General features: G+C 32.5%; 2 protein-coding genes across 3 annotated transcripts; both read left to right on the plus strand.

The window, feature by feature from the left end:
• Nucleotides 1–3,559: 3,559 nt before the first annotated feature.
• NRP1 (NAP1-related protein 1) lies at nucleotides 3,560–7,634 on the plus strand. Of its 2 annotated transcripts, none has more exons than XM_012997562.2 (10): nucleotides 3,560–3,872; nucleotides 4,555–4,677; nucleotides 4,777–4,827; nucleotides 4,962–5,033; nucleotides 5,115–5,228; nucleotides 5,349–5,410; nucleotides 5,760–5,820; nucleotides 6,223–6,282; nucleotides 7,050–7,094; nucleotides 7,223–7,634. In XM_012997562.2, the coding sequence occupies exons 1-10, from the start codon at nucleotides 3,741–3,743 to the stop codon at nucleotides 7,280–7,282; spliced, it is 780 nt and encodes a 259-aa protein (XP_012853016.2). In that variant the 5' UTR covers nucleotides 3,560–3,740; the 3' UTR covers nucleotides 7,283–7,634. The 2 variants fall into 2 exon arrangements, with proteins under 2 accessions (XP_012853016.2, XP_012853017.2); XM_012997563.2 differs by having other exon boundaries at nucleotides 3,582–3,872; nucleotides 6,226–6,282.
• A 1,949-nt stretch (nucleotides 7,635–9,583) lies between these two features.
• On the plus strand, nucleotides 9,584–13,381 carry LOC105972511 (DNA double-strand break repair protein). Its single transcript, XM_088816988.1, has 5 exons — nucleotides 9,584–10,055; nucleotides 10,149–10,220; nucleotides 11,068–11,101; nucleotides 11,192–12,845; nucleotides 13,007–13,381. The coding sequence occupies exons 1-5, from the start codon at nucleotides 9,949–9,951 to the stop codon at nucleotides 13,099–13,101; spliced, it is 1,962 nt and encodes a 653-aa protein (XP_088673114.1). The 5' UTR covers nucleotides 9,584–9,948; the 3' UTR covers nucleotides 13,102–13,381.
• Nucleotides 13,382–16,671: the final 3,290 nt, after the last annotated feature.

Genomic DNA, 16,671 nt, shown 5'->3' on the forward strand with positions numbered 1-16,671 from the left:
GGTATTACAAAATTTTTGTGGTCCACTTTGAATTAATTAATCAATCTTTATTCCAGCTCATCCGAATCATGTCTTCATCGATCATGTGCAAGAAATTAAATCTTTGCATTTAAATTTCTAGAAATTAATAAAAATATAATTTATTAATTTAGCAACAATTGAAGAAATGATAAATTGATAATTACTATAGGGTTTTTTTTTTTAATTAGATTAACCGACTGATTAAATGAGAATTTTGTTACACCAATAAATACATTTAAGAAGGGCTGAAGTATGCTCAAAGCCCAAAGATATGTGGGCTTTTGGGGAAGATTTGATTTCATTTGGAATTGGGCTTAGTTTTGAATAAATTGAATATATTTTTTTTTTTGATTAAATTAAGTTATTAATTTTTTTTCAATTTGATCGACTCATCTTACCAAGAGTTGTGTATGTTGCACACAACTCCTACGTATCTATAAAATGAGCCCTTCTAGCAAATTCACTCATTCTCATTCAAGCATTTTCACTGTATATTGCTCTGGAACTGAAATATTTGTTGTATCTTTGAGACAATTACCATAAATTGAGAGCACTCGTAAGAACCAATTTGTCTTATGGAGGAAAAATTGAATTCTTGCCTCTATAACTATTATTATGTCCATTTTTTTTATTTAAAATACACATCCAAATAACAAATAACACTGGTAATGAAGCCCTGCAAGAGTGGTCTAGTCATTATCTATACTTTCTAGGCTGAGCTCGTTACATATGATTAGTGTAATGTTGTTTTATCTTATCGATCAACGAGCTATTGTACGATGCAGTTTACGCAGAGTACTTCAAATGATTTGCAAGTTCTCTCTCAAAAAAAAAAAGAAACCCTCAAATATCAGACAAATGATCATTTCATCTTCTTCAATTTTGAAAATTTTCGCTCCTACTACTTAAAATACGTGACTTGCATGATTTGACATCTACGATAAAAAATGTTTTCACGAAAATATAAACAAATGTTATTCATTATCAAATTATTTTCTCATAAAAGAAAATGGAAATAGGTCTTAATAACATTTCCTCATTTACACTATTATAAAAATAAAATGTATTATTATTTAAAATAATAAATACATATCGACTTTTAATAAACACAAGACATTTCTTTTTCAATATAATTGTTTAACTTCTCCACCCACTCATTTAATATCTCTCTAACTAATTACTCCATTTTGAACAAAAAATCATGTCATTGAACTCTTATACTTAGACTTATTACATGTAGTGTTGTTGAAATTCGAATATTAAATTTGATTTACTAACTTTTACTTTTGGAAATTAGTTAGGGTTCTTTTGTTATGTGCCAAAAAGATAGATGGCTAACTATCGTTGGACAAGACACTACTATTTATCACCACCAAATTAGATGAATGGGTATCTCAAAAAAAAAAAAAAAAAAAATCATATGCTAGAGGTCCCTAATTTGAAATATAATTAGATATGAGATACATTTCTAATATTTTTTTCTGAACTAAATTCTTTTTACAAAAATAAATATGACCCATATTTTTTATTTTTTTATCCCAAATTTGCTCTCAACCTAAATCCATAAACTCTACACGTTTCTCCTAAATTTATTTTTCTTATTTTCTTTACTCTTCTCTCTTCTCTCTCTCTCGATCTTCCTCTCTCGTTCTCTGTCTGTCTCTCTCGTTCTCCCTCTCCATCACTTCTCACCATTGCTGAGGGGGCGATGACTATGACACAACTATGGTAGTGGAGGTGGGGTTAATAAGGGGATGGTTATGGAGGCACGAGGTTACGACGACTATGGTGGTGGAGGTCAGATCTACGACGGATGGTGGCGGCTATGGCGGCTAGGTTTTAATTTGGTCGACGGCTATGGCGGCTAGGGTTTAATTTGGTCGATGACTAAGGTTTAATTTGGTCAGATCTACGGTGGATGGTGGCTAGGTTTTAATTTGGTCGACGGCTGGGGTTTAATTTGGTCGATGGCTAAGGTTTAATTTGGTCAGATTTACGGTGCATTGTGGCTAGGTTTTAATTTGGTCGAAGGCTAGGGTTTAATTTGGTCGGTGGCTAGGGTTGGTGGACGACTAGGTTTTTGCAGGTAGGGTTTGGCGGTGGCTGAAATTTATTGGCTGCTATGATTTAACGGTGTCTGGAAGATGTTGGAAGTTAGGGTTTGGCGACGGCGGGGAGTTGGTGAATGAAATAGTTCGGAATAAATAGTACACCACAGTATGCCGTAGTATACCATAGTGTACCATATCATACCATAGTATTTTTAAAATTTGCTGTATTATTTGATAAAAACGAAACTACGGGTGACAGCAGATGACTACGACCGAAAAAAAATAAAAATAAAAATCATAATTTTCAATATTATCTAGAAAAAAAAGAAAAAAAAAATATTGTTATAGTAATTAAAAAAAAACAAAAGAGAAACGTATTCCGCGTAAACAATAAAATAACAAAAATGATAGATGCAAATTAAAAATGTTTAATAATACCATAGTACATCATAGAATATTTACAATCTGATGTAATTTTGAATATGTGAGTGGAGGGGCATTTTTGAAATGAATTTTGATAAGGATGTGAAGCAAATTTTAGTTAAGCTTGTCATTTAGTTCTAATAAAGTTTGTCACCGGAACTTATATCTTAGGACAGAAAAAATAAATAAAAAAATTAAACATGATGTGTGCATTGAAAAATATACCGAATTTAACAGATTCTTATTGAAATCGTAAATCCAACCATAACTTTTTATTACAACAATAATTTATACCACCTAAATTTCTCTTATTAAAAGTGGATTATTGAATTAAATAGCATTGTAAAAACAAAATTCCCAAACAAAATATTAGATGAGTTGGGCCGTATGACCTAGTTCGTGAAGTCAAATGTTTCGAGTTCTAATTCCATTGTCGACATTTCCTAAACTAAGTTTGTCACGCATATCTTATGACTAGTATGTTTTACATTTCTCGGATGATTTACAAGTTATTCTAGTTTATAAAAAAATTAACCAGTGAACCAACTGATTGGGGTCTCATTTGTTATATAAAAAAGAAAAACTAGAGGAGTTAGTATTTATATAATTTTATTACATTTGCATTTCATTTTTATTTTGTCCATGTAACAAATTGGTGTTTGTTACATTAAAAAAAATTCCAAAATAATTTCAAAATTTTTTTTTTCTTTTAAACGTGATTTAACTATTCAAACAAAAAAATCGAACTGCTACAATAAAATATGCTTTCACAAAAAAATAAGCTAGCATCACTTTAATCCTCAAAAATTTCTTCTAAAATACATTTTTTCATCTCAAAATATAAATAAACATTACATTTATTCACAAATTATTCTCCTTAGAACATATTTTCTCAAAATAAATTAAAAATAACTCCTGAAACGAATCCAAACATTGCCACTATACCAGAAACAAATGGGGGTTATATGTAATTGAACATTCTTCTTCACAACCATTGAAATGTCGAAATTGCCCATATTGTTCCTCATTATTACATACTACCCCCATGACTTTCTATTTGTACCACGATTTCTGCAATCTCAGCCCTTTATTTAAAGAATACGCACCACTCTCTCTCCCGAGGGTTTATTTAGGGTTTAAGCAAAGGCTCTCTCTCTCTCTCTCTCTCAAATCAGACGAACCCCACAAAAAGCCTCTCTTCTTTTTTCGCTTTTCTGCAAATCCTAGGGTTTTCGGAGAGAGAAAATGGTGGCAGACAAAGGGAAGAAGCAGAAAACTGGAGAGGCCGAGGAGGAGAGAAACGGCGCCGACCACGTCGACGGCGACCTCGTTCTCTCGATCGAGAAGCTTCAGGAAATTCAGGATGAACTTGAAAAGGTAAATCCACCTTCTTCTGTTGATTATTTTTGCAAAAAAATAGGAAATTTTGGGGAAAGATCCGCTATTTGTCTTTGTTTTATGATTTTTCCGGGATTTTTAACCCAGAAAATTGTTTTTTCTGATTTATGTGAGAACATTTAGAAGTGATCTTTATTTGATTAGCTTGGGTAGGAGATGCGTTATGTTGTTAATTTTGTAAGAGAATTACGATTTTCTGGTTTATGTGTATTGTTGCCCAATGGCCCACGAATTTTTCGTAATCTTTTTGTCGAAAAAATGATTATAAATGCAGGACAATTCTCGTTGACCTTGTGTTACAGAGTGATTTTAGCAATTAGAATCGAAACTTTTGTGAAGAAACACCTTTTTGTCATGATCAATATCAAATTGGCTGGGTGGAGTAAGTCACTTGGAGAAGAAAAAAATCGTATCTTTATCGATCTCTGTTTGTTTTTCAGAAATTGAATTATTTGGTTGAAAGAATCTGTCTTATTATTTATGTATGGCTTTGAATATATTGTTGTCATTTAGGTGTTTTGACTTCCCTGTTCTATGTAAAATCGAAATTGTAGTGAATTAGTTCATTTGTCTATTCCCGAGTGGATTAAATGTTAAGCGATGAAGTAATTAGCACCAGAACAACAAGTTGATTTTTTTTCTTTTCCCTATGTGTTTTCAGATCAATGAAGAAGCAAGTGAAAAAGTCTTGGAAGTGGAACAAAAATACAATGAGGTACGCAAGCCAGCTTATGATAGGCGAAATGAAGTCATCAAATCCATTCCCGATTTCTGGTTAACTGCGGTTAGTAATTTCTCTTTATCAATTTTTTTTTTCTTAAGAAAAATGTATGCCTAGTAATTTATGTCCTTCCACCTTAAAATGTATACTCTGTTCTTGCAGTTTATGAGTCATCCTGCTCTCAGCGAACTTTTGACTGAAGAAGACCAAAAGGTTGTTCTCTTTTCTCCCTTAAGTTTCCTTTCGAATATAAAAAAACGATGAAAATTTATCATTCGCTTATTTTGAACATTTGAGATGTTGTAGTTACAATGTTAAAGGGGTTTTTCCTTTCTCTCATGTGTTAGATCTTCAAGTATTTGAGTAACCTCGAGGTGGAGGATTGCAAAGATGTGAAATCTGGTTACTCCATCACATTTGTGAGTCTTCGTTTTTTTTCCATCACTTAGTTTAAGTTGTTATGATTTTTATTTAATTTTTTATTTTTGTGTTTGGTTCAGCACTTCAAGCCGAATCCTTTCTTTGAAGATGCTAAGCTCACAAAGACATTTGCCTTTCTCGAGGAGGGAACAACAAAAATCACAGCAACGTCGATTAAGTGGAAAGAAGGCATGGTAAGCTTCCTAATTCCGAGTTTAATTTGGAAGAACTTAAATATAAATAATAAGTATTGAATATATAAGCATTTCAGTTTCCTGTTCGTCTAATTTATTGTGCTTGTTTGGGATTTGAAGGGAATTCCTAATGGGGTCGTTGAAGAGAAGAAAGGAAACAAAAGAACTCATGCTGAAGAAAGGTTGGTTCCATCTCCCTTTATCTCGGGTTATTTTCTTACATAATAGATTTGAATTATTCTTCAAGTTGTTTTTCTTGTATTATCGATCGTCTATGGCGATAAGCATCTTCATATGCTTTGTTTCTTGTCAGAAACTATTAGTCTAGTAATTGGGCTGTATATTTTAACCAGCTAATATATACACACAGATATTTCGAGTAGAATGTAATGCAAAATCTTATTTAGCTGAAATATGTGTCTACTTTAGTGCTTCACGTCAATAAGGCATTGCGAATGTGCGTACATTTCCTTTGAGCTTTGACTTCATAAAATATCGTCTCCCGATTTTGACTCTGACATTGTAATGCAGCTTCTTTTCGTGGTTTAATGACTCTCTGCACAATGGTGATTTGGATGAGATTCAAGATGAGGTACACATTCTCTCACTTAATCAAATTACTAAGGGGTGTTTGCAAAAGCTTTCGCAAACTGATTATGAATTTTTTTTTCCGGCTCATAATTAGTTTGCAAGTCTTTGCAAAACCAATTTCTGCTTTTGCTTCTCTTATAATAAGTTGTTTTAAGCTGTAATTTCGAGAAAGCATGTATGAGGTAGCTTTTTTAATTTAAAAGCACCTCAACAAATAAAGTTTTTTTTAAAGGATTTGCAAACACCACTAACTTTTAGAAATAAGCGTTTATTTTTTAAATTTACTCACAATCATCAACTTCTACTTATTCAAAAGCTTTTGCAAACACCCCGTAATTGAGATTGATCCTTTTTTCTTACTATTAACACACTGTTATGTATTTTCCACCGTTATTTTCTGTAGCAGGTAGCTGAAATAATCAAGGATGATTTGTGGCCTAATCCCCTCACATATTTTAACAATGTAAGTCTCTCTCTCTCTCTCTCTCTCTCTCTCTCTCTCTCTAATTATATATATATACATTGTTATCAAAATCGTACGATTTACGATTTGAATCGTACGATTCGATTTGAATCCTTCTCGATTCAAATCGTTGAATAAATCGTAAATCTTAAAAAATCGTACGATTTAAATTCGATTTGTACGATTTACGATCCGATTTTTACGATTTTTACGATTTGTACGATTTTCAGCAAAAAAATATATTTTCAGAATAAAATTAAAAATTGTGCTAAAATATTAGATTTTAAGTACAAATACAATAATATATGATAATTACTCGTAATACCAACACTTTTACATCTTATAATCACTATTTTTTCTTCTTTTAATATTGTTCATCTGCAATTGTATTTTTTTTATAAATTAATAATATTTTTATTGTACTTTACAACTCTAATAACATTTTAAAGTAGCAGGTATATTAAGAGAGTTTTATTCTTTTTTTTTTCAATGTTATATTTGATTTACTCGGACACACGTCAATTGCCATGCATTGACAAATATTACAAATTAAATGAAATTCTTTTGATATTAAACTTTTTGTTTTTATTGTGTTAAATTTTTGTTTTTATTGCGTTAAATTTTTGTATAGTCCATTTACTATTAAATTTTAAATATTAGCATATTAATCATATAACCTTGTAGTTTGATTGTAGATTTCTATGCAACAATATATATATAAATGTATGTATATATCTAAACTGTCGTGAATTATTACCTTTGTTTAGGATGCCGATGAAGAGGAATTTGAAATGGATGATGATGATGACGAGGTACATAAGATCACTGACCTTAATATTTACTGACTCATCACTTTTGCTTTTGAAGTTAATATTTTGGACGGTTTATATATTTATTTTCCATTGGCCATGTTTGATTTATTTCGATATCTTTTGTGCAGGATGGCTCTGACGATGACGAGGATCAAGAAGATGAAGAAGATGAAGAAGTCGAAGATTAATTACTCCGACGTTTTTTCCTTCTAGAAAGTTCCATATCATAGTTTCCTAAGAGGAGAAAGAGAGAGTTTGGAAATTGTTGACTTTAGTTTAAAACCCCTAATTCCCCATCTCTCTGCACTTAATTTCTCTTCCTTAAGCCCAATATTTAATTTCTTTTATTTTTCATGTTTTTTTTTTCTTTTTTCTCTTTTTTTTTTTCTTCTGATTCTGCTGTGAGACTTTGGAAATATAGGTTAACTTACATACTAGTTAGGGATGGGTTTGGTTCGGTAATATTATATTTACTGTATTTTCGGTGTGACGAATTTATTACCAATGCCCTACCAAAATTTGGAACCGTTTTTGTTTGGCGATGATTATTGTTAAAAGATTTTCACAATTTATTTGGCAAAATACGAACATCTTGCTAGCGAATTGTCAACAAATTGGGTAAATTAGTCACCCTTTAATTATGAATTTTCTCACACGTGTATTCTTATGGTGTTAAATTTAGTGGACTCTTTAAGAGAATATGAAATGTCTAGTTTGTATCGGTTTTATTTCATTTGAGCTTCACATTTTGAAATAAGATAATCATAAAATGTATCTTTTGATTTTCTTAAAAAAATAAGATAATCATAAGATGTATCTCTTGATTTTCTTAAAAAAAGAAAAAAAATGTGTCTCACCTTTAAATATCAAATTGTGGTGTACTAAAAACTGTATTTTTGTAATTAACCAAACAAAAGCCGTTTTTTTCGTATTTTAACCTTAACTTGGGTGTTAGCCGTAGTTTACCCTAACAAATTTGAACAATTACTTTTATTCATTGGAGTGTAGATTATCTTTCTCACTTCCACCGGGCGGCAAAGATGCAGCTGCGCATTGGACATAATTCTAAACACCTCTCTACATGGTTACCCCCAACTCAAGGTATAATTAAGACCAATTTCGACACATCTTTCCAAGTTGACAGAGACTTCTTCATTGCATCTATGGTCGCAAGAGATTGGCGAGAGCAATGCATATATGGTGGTGTGTTGAAAGATTTTTAGATTGGCTGAAACCAACCGACGGGGAAGCAAAAACTGCTCTACAAGCTATTCGGAAGGCTAGAGAAGTGGGTTGGAATTCCACTGTGATAGAGGGAGACAATCTACGAATTATCGAGACTTTGAATGGAGGAGAATTTACTTCCGCATCTTACGGCGCTCTTATTGAAGATTGCCTGGACATTGCTCGTTCTTTTGATTATCTCTTTTGCCTTTATTAAACGCTGTGGCAACAGTCTAGCTAACGCTATTGCTAAGTTTCACGATTTTTCTTGTACCGAAGGTAGTGGCGAGGCCAGAAAAAATTGTGAGGGGGGGCTTAAACATATCGGGGGTTCGGGAGACGACTTTGAATAAGTGAACTTAACTAGAGTAAAAGTAAGGGCTCGTTCGGTTACCGCTATAAGGTTCTACTGACTAAATAGTAGGGGCTAATAGCATGTCCGGTTGGCAAGATTCACACTTATTCGAAACCGCTACTAAAATCAAAGCCCGCTATTAGATGCTACTATTTCATTAAATTAGTAGCACCCCTCCCCCTGAGATTAATTTAATAGGGGGTGACTAAAAAGGAAAAAGACAGTTTTATCCTTAAAATCATATTTTATTATTGTAAACTAAGTGGTTTTATAGACAATTCATATATAATAACCGATTTTAACAATTTAATAGAAAATCTAATCTAAGAAATCGAACATGCTACTAACTAATTAATTAATTAGTCAATAGAGAGTTAATCTAATCTCATGTAATCCAATCTAATCCAATATAGGAAACCGAACGAGCCCTAAGTGGATAAAATAATATAATTGGGTAGGCAAAAAAAAACAAAAAAAAGGAATATATATATATATATATATATATATATATATAGTAGAGAAAAATTTTGAAGTGAGGGGGGGCTTGAGTCCACCCTAGCTCTTGGGTGGACTCGCCCCTGACCGAAGGGTTCCACCCCTTCCTCCATGCTTGGCTGGCTGCTCATGCCTAATAAATTTTTGTTTTCTCTCTCAAAAAAAAAAAATATTTCTAATATTATTTTAAATTTTTTTACGAGTACTATATGAGCTTAAGATAATTGTTTCTAAATGATTTATTATAATGTATTTTACATAACATGATAATATAATATATGAAACTGTTTAGCAGAACTGAGAAAATGAACATGTTAATAAGAGATTAATGTACTAAGAAAAAAAACGGATAAAAATAATGATAGAAAAGGTAATTTGTTAAATATTTTAATCAAAATTATTTAATAGTGTTTTTAGTTTAATTAATAATTAATATACATCTACAAATTAAAACAAAACAAGGGGTATTTGAAAAAAGACGCCCTTTAATATTTTCTCTTTCCTTATTTTTCTTTTCCGTCAGCCTCCTCCCTCCGCCGCCCGCCGCCACTTTCTTCCCTTCACCGTTCGCGCTTCAACTACCGCCGGCCCACCACCCTCTCCCATTACCTCAGCTGCGACGCGCCGCCAATTTTTTTCCTCTCCGCCGCGCCGAGGACCACTTTTCCTCCTTAGAAGCCGCGCCACTGTCATCATCTCCTTGCTCGCTCTCCCTCGGCTGCCATCATCGATTTTTTGTTTTCTTCTTTCTCTCTTTATCCCTCTCTGTCTCTCTCTCTAATGGATAATTTTGAAGAAGTAGTAAAGAAGGAATGGAACATGAAAGATTTAAAAGCCCTAACTTCTCAAATTAAGGCGCACGAGTCTACCCTCAATCTCAAACGCAGGTAAATTCGCCTTTTTCAAACTCTTCTTTTTACTCTTCCTTGATTGTTATATTGTTAATTTCGGTACAGAAATATTAAAAAATAATTTTGCAGGTGGTTGATGGATTTAGCCTTGTCCCCAGTTGAACAGAAGCGGCTAGAGGATATACTTCCTGCCAATGATAAGTACGTACATGTTTTTTTTTTTTGTTCTCTCTTCCCAAAATGACAATTTCACTAAAATGCAGGTGAATTATTTGATTTGTATGGGTAGTGCCTAGGGGTGTAAATCGGACTGATCGGATTTGGGTGTTTCGGAAAAGTTCCGATTTTTTTTTTTCGGAACTTTAAAATGCCTTCCGATTCCGAGTCAGAAAGTTTCGGAATCTAAAAACTCATTCCGTTTCCGAAAATAATTCCGGGCAATTTTTGGGAGGTTTCCAGATTTTTCTTTTTTGTGGAAATTCCAGAATTTGGGGATACGGAAAAAAAAAATTGTAAGCCAAAATTGCAAAACAAACAAAGATTCAAAGAAAAGATTTTCAAAACATCTTCGTAAATTTTCAAAAATCAAGAATCCAATGAGAGTGAATTTCCGATTTCCGCCGGTTCCGATCGGAAGATTTCCGATTTTGGAACGATTTTTTGTAGTCCGAATACTGAGATAGATCTTTTGCTGCTTAAGTTCAAAGCTACATAGCAAAGTATATATGTATTGTCTTAAAGAAACATATCCATACGTTTATAATATTTCATGAAAATTAGTTAATTGTGCAGTTTTTTAGTGAACTTCATTGAACTGCTGTCTACAAGTCAAGATTTCGTGCTCCAAATAACGTTCGCCTGTGGTGATGTGCTCTAGTATATGCTTTGTTCTAGCTCTAGCACTTAAATGAAAGAAATGTTTTTCGAGTTTGTTTGATGTGCTTTACACTTGGTGTGCCTAATGAATTATTCGATATCTCTTGATACATTTTCCCCTTAGTGAAAAATAGATGCAATGTTTTGCTTACTTCTCCTTTTGTATTTGCAGGATATTGCCCGAGTCGTTACTTCGGGAAGATGATGTGAGTACTCACACTATTGCTAAACTGTATTGCTTTATCGTATATTGAGAAATTGTAACTTTATATTTATACACTCTTCATTGATAACAGTTGAGCTATGAGGACATGAAAACATGCATCGAAAAGGGATTTGGAGCTCATAACAACGGAAACGAAGCCCATTTTATTCAAAAGGATGTGCGAGTATCTAATCCGCCCGATGGTTTTCGACATATATTCTCCCAGCTGGAGAATATGACCAATAAAGACTTATGTTCCATTGTCGAGATACTCACGGGGGGGTTTACTAAATTCGAGAAAACACGTTCGAGTATGAAGAGGACTATCAAAGAGTTGCTTCCAAAAGTTATTTCCGACAAGAGTGATATTTCCAGAGCAAAACTGGAACGGCTTCTGCAAGTGGTAGAAAACTCGAAAACTTGTTGCGGGAATAACCGAATGGTGGATTCGAATTCTTACGAAGCCTATAATGCAGCTGCAGTGAAGGTACTCGATGGACTTGAGGACTTCCCTTCTGACGCACTTAAAGCAATGCACAGAAAGCTGAAAGGTGTTAAGGGGTATATTCCGTCTATTAAACCGTCGAAATCTGGATGGGTACGTGGTAAAATAATTAATACGATGAGGAGAAAATGCATGGAGATGCTTGCTAACCCTACTGAAACGGGCGCGCCTTCGGAAAAATTGGCTAAGGCATTGGGAGTTGCGAGCTTAACGCTGAAGTCGATAATGAACATTCCTGCTGTAATGGACTTGAGGGTTTTTTCACCAGAAATCAAAGCATTACAAAACGATATCGCAAAAGCTATTCACTTTCTAAATGACGACAAGAGGGTGAGCTTAGTAGAACTGAGGAAAGTCGAGCATTTGCTCGATCCTAATTCTCAGCTGTCTGTGAGAAAACTGCGCTACGCAGTACGGTATTTATTGACCGAGTATCTCTTCGAGTGCGGCGATATGGACAAGATCCCTGACTTTATAGTGGAAACCCTCGACATTATCAATAGAAGATCTCAACTCCGGTCGGGAAGGAAAAAATCCTCCTCGAAAGTTGATTCTTCGTCTCCTCAAGAATTAGCGAAGGAGGCGATGCAAAAGGAGTTGGAGTATGTGTTGACAATCAGTGCTCAAGCAAAAGAAGTTGTTGCACTGGGCTTGCGTATACGACACGAATTCGACCAAGACTTTGCTCGAGCGTACATGGAGGATTTCGATGGTTACTGCACTCCTTGTATTTCTGACGACGACGACGAAGAACAAGTACAAGTATGGGATTTATCTCAGCATTGTGAATTTCGTTATAATGGTTCGTACGGAGACGAAAAGGAGAGCTTTGGCGAGACGAGTAATCCAGTAGAATTGGATTCCCCTGTTTCAACAAGTGAAAGAAACGACGGCTGTACTTCTCTTATTAGTCCAACTACCTCGAAATTCGAACTGTCTGATTTCCCCATGGTGGAGACGAACATTGTCGGCAAACAAGAAGAGAAAAATATCGTCGTTATTAAACGAGAAGAGACGGTTACTGTCGGTGATCGAGAAGAGACGATTACTGTCGGTCAGCAAAGCAACTACGATAATCTATACCTTGATGTGCAAGAAGCTTGTGATGTCACAACTATGGTAGCTTATCGATTTGTGGGTCATGCACTCGATGAGTTTGCCAAGATCGAAGGGTTGACATTATACCAAGGTGATAGGTTATATCTCCGAAGTTGTTCTTCGGTTCCAGAAGATTCTCAAGGTAAAGATTATATATATATATATATATATATATATATATATATATATATATATATATATATATATATATATATATATATATATATATTTGATGTCTATTTCATAGTTTAATAGATCTTGTCTATACTTGACTCACACTTTTCGTATGGTTTCTGCTTTCAGAATCTTCAAACACCTTGTCGACATCCAAGTTCTCGAGAATGTGGAAAATGTGTGCGAGTGCTGATACAGATCAGATGCACAATGCCGCTGCCTGATGTTATCTTCATGCGAAGACGGATCACAATCTTGTCAAGAGGTTCGGTTCTTTTATTTACTCCTATGCCCTTTTGCAAAAAAATCAGAGGCGGCTAAATATCGTGTTTCGTAACAGGGTTTAGGGTTTACAACAGAAGATAAAGTAAATATAATATCAGTAGATTGTCAGAGAAAAAAACAACAACAAATAGTCAAGGCCAAAAAGATCGAGGCTATTTTTTTGTGTTTCAGCTTTGCAGTTTTCGTATTATATGATATTAATGCATAAATGTTAAATGAGGGTACTTGTATAGAAACTATACATAATATTAATATTATATCAAATTTTTTGAAAATATTTTGGAAATGAAATCGAATCGGTTGTTTTCTTAAAGAAAATATCAAAAATTGAAGTTTTGAAAATTACCGAAAACGACAGAAATCTGGAAAATTTTGTTTTACGCTCGTATACGTAGTTGTAATAATGTCACAAGGCCATTTAACTTTGTTATAATGTGCTGCATATTGATTGGACTTGTATGAATTTGTAAGGATAAGATGCAGATTGCTCTTTTTTGGCAGCATTTTATATTAGTCCAATGGGCAATGAGAATGAAAATTGCCTCTTGCTTACATTTTTGGGATGCATGTTATTACTACAAGTTTATTCTTGGAATTCTTTTATATTAATTTTTAATTATGTGTTCAAGTCTTTTTTTTTTTTTTAAACTCTGTCACAAAATTTGAGGAAATAGGGGAGGGGTACGATTTGAACCCTAGACGTCTATCCTAATGGTAAATTTGTGGAATTAGATGCTATACCTGGTTACTTACACTGGGTGGATTTATAGTATAGATTTGATTAAATCCACCCATTAAACAAACATACACATGGGTGTGTGTGTGATTATGTGTAGATCTACAGTTCAAATCCACAAAGTGTAAATAAGCATGTGTAACATCTAATTTCCAGTACCAACTCTCTTAATCAAGATTGGTAATTATGTGTTCCAAGTTTATTTTTGAATTTATTATGTTTTTTTGATATTTAATTTTTGGTATTTATTTTTATGTGTAACTAAATTAAGCTCAAAAAACAAAAAAAGGGGGAAAATTTGTTGATCAAAATCGAGTTAGTCCATTATTTAGAACTAGATTAACTTTAAAGAAATATCGTTCTAGGATCAACTAAATGCATTTGTATATACACGGCCAATTAATGAAATTATTATTAAATTATATTTAAAATTTTGTAAAGTAGAGCATTTTCGGACAAAAACACACATACACAAGTCACAACTGTCCTTGTCTTTCTTTCCCACTACTAAAGGCATTCTAAATTGAGTCATTATATTTGATGCAAAAGCTGCAAACATAAAATCAATTATGTAACAACTACGGTTTGCTTTCTTTAATGTGATGCGACAACAATTGTTGAAGGCTTAATTTCACTTTGCAATCCTTGAAATGCATCATTTTGGCACTTTGTACCGCCAAAATAATAAATGATATTTTGTATCATCAAAACATGTTTAATCGTTCAAAGTGCATTCTAGTATACTTTTTGGCCCTAATTTTTCGTTGTTAATTTATTTTTTCATCGTCAAGATGGTCATTTTTGTCTATTCAATTGATTTTTTTCTTCAGGGTGCAAAGTGCTAATGTATTTTCGAGCACAAAATGACTCGGTTGACAATCAGAAAATAGGTCAACAATGGAAATTCGGGCGGAAAATAAACTAGGGTGCAATTTGAACAATTAAACTTGTTCCGAGGGTGCAAAGTGCCATAAATTATTTTTGAAGGTGTAAAGTGCCAAAATGGTACGTTTCAAGGGTGCAAATTGAAATTAAGCCATCGTTAAATCGTAAACAAGAGAGTTTTTATTTTTTTTATATTTAAAATACGATATATTGCACAAACATACAAAAATATTGGATAATTGGCTGGGCACCCTTATTGCGATGGATGAATATAAGTATATATCATTTGACCAATAAAATTAATATAAATTAAATAAAACTATTAATAAGTAGACATGAGTACCCTCAATTAATAGGTTATTTTACATGGAGGTAGTTATTTACGTTTTATCTCTGTTCTATCTCCTTTGCACAAAAAAAGGCGAAATCCCTCGCCCCCAGGGTCCCCATCTCTTGGCCCGATAAGTATTTGATGGAGGAATGTAAATTATGGTAACTCAACGGCCCGTTAAGGTAGCAGACCCGGACCTGGTGCCCACAAGGAATCTATTGAAATGAGTAATGACATTTTTGTAATTATTTTGCATTTTTTTAAATATATTTTTTAATTTGCTTTTATATCCATTTTTTCCTCATATTTTTCAGCCTATTTTTTCATAGCAATTCAACCACATTGTTATTCAATCATAATCCAATACTAAACCAACAAATGAATTCGACTCCTCTCGCAAATCTAGCTCCAATTTTTCGGCCATGATCTCCTATTTTTACAATTTATTTTAATTACCATTTTTTTTAATTATTTTTATCACTAATTTTTCTGCCATTGAATTTATATCATAGTGTAATATATTTCTTATTACAATTTTTATCATCGAGTATATATTAAATTAATAATTTCTTGTTTTTTTTTTTTTTTACTTTTGAAACCATATTCCGTGCTGGCAGTAATAGTAAAAAAAATAATAGAGTAAAACGTGTGTAAGAGCATCTCCCACCCATCACCAAATCCTATAATTATCACCTAATTTTGGTGTTTTTAGTCTCCCAACCTAAATTTCTAAATCACCATTACACCTAAAATTATAGTGATTTAGTTTAGTCTCCCACCCTGGTCAAACTCTAAATCACTATATCCCTAAATCCTATATTTTCAGCAAATTTTTTGGTGAAGAAATTTTCATCTCCCACCCGTCCACCATTTTACCATTTTTTCCACCAAATCCTATTTTTTCAATCAAATATAGAAGTAATAATAGGATTTGGTGTAATTAACACCATTTTATAATTAGCATATACAATTATTATATTAACTAATTTCATGTGATTACCAACTTATAAATATATTTATAGTAAATATATTAGTGTTAATTAGTGAATTAGTTTTCAAAATTTAAAATATATTTATTATTATTATTATTATTATTATTATTATTATTATTATTATTATTATTATTATTATTATTATTTATCTTTTAAATAAATATAAAAATGTTTGGCCAAAATAAATAATATTTTTAAACAATAAATACATTTATTATCATAAAACAACAAAAAATTAACATTAGAACATAACATTATAAATTACAAGACTAATACAATAAATGAAATACTTATAAAATTATGTTGTAATGTTTTTGTGATTAATTAACTTTGTGATTAACTTATGTTGTAATGTTTTTGTGATTAATTTATGTTGTAAGGTTTTCAGGAAATAATTAATGAAATTATTGTTTATTCGTGGTTTAATTATATGTATAATAATCTAAGTCGATTTTCATTCACGTTTCAATAAATTTTTGATATTTATCATAATTTTTAAATTATATACTTAATAAAATCATTGTTTAAGATCAAATTCATAATCAATATTTTGGTAATAAAATAG

The sequence above is a fragment of the Erythranthe guttata genome, chromosome 4, assembly GCF_056151865.1.
Source record: "Erythranthe guttata isolate IM_541 chromosome 4, IM_541, whole genome shotgun sequence".
Taxonomy (NCBI): Eukaryota; Viridiplantae; Streptophyta; class Magnoliopsida; order Lamiales; family Phrymaceae; genus Erythranthe; species Erythranthe guttata.

Bases quoted from the DNA above. Each gene is read 5' to 3' on its own strand.
- NRP1 (XM_012997562.2), top strand. From the start codon at position 3,741: ATGGTGGCAGACAAAGGGAAGAAGCAGAAAACTGGAGAGGCCGAGGAG. The intron at 5,034-5,114 runs GTGAGTCTTCGT...TGTTTGGTTCAG, and splicing joins CTGGTTACTCCATCACATTT to CACTTCAAGCCGAATCCTTT. The intron at 7,095-7,222 runs GTACATAAGATC...TCTTTTGTGCAG, and splicing joins TGGATGATGATGATGACGAG to GATGGCTCTGACGATGACGA.
- LOC105972511 (XM_088816988.1), top strand. From the start codon at position 9,949: ATGGATAATTTTGAAGAAGTAGTAAAGAAGGAATGGAACATGAAAGAT. The intron at 10,056-10,148 runs GTAAATTCGCCT...ATAATTTTGCAG, and splicing joins ACCCTCAATCTCAAACGCAG to GTGGTTGATGGATTTAGCCT. The intron at 10,221-11,067 runs GTACGTACATGT...TTGTATTTGCAG, and splicing joins ATACTTCCTGCCAATGATAA to GATATTGCCCGAGTCGTTAC.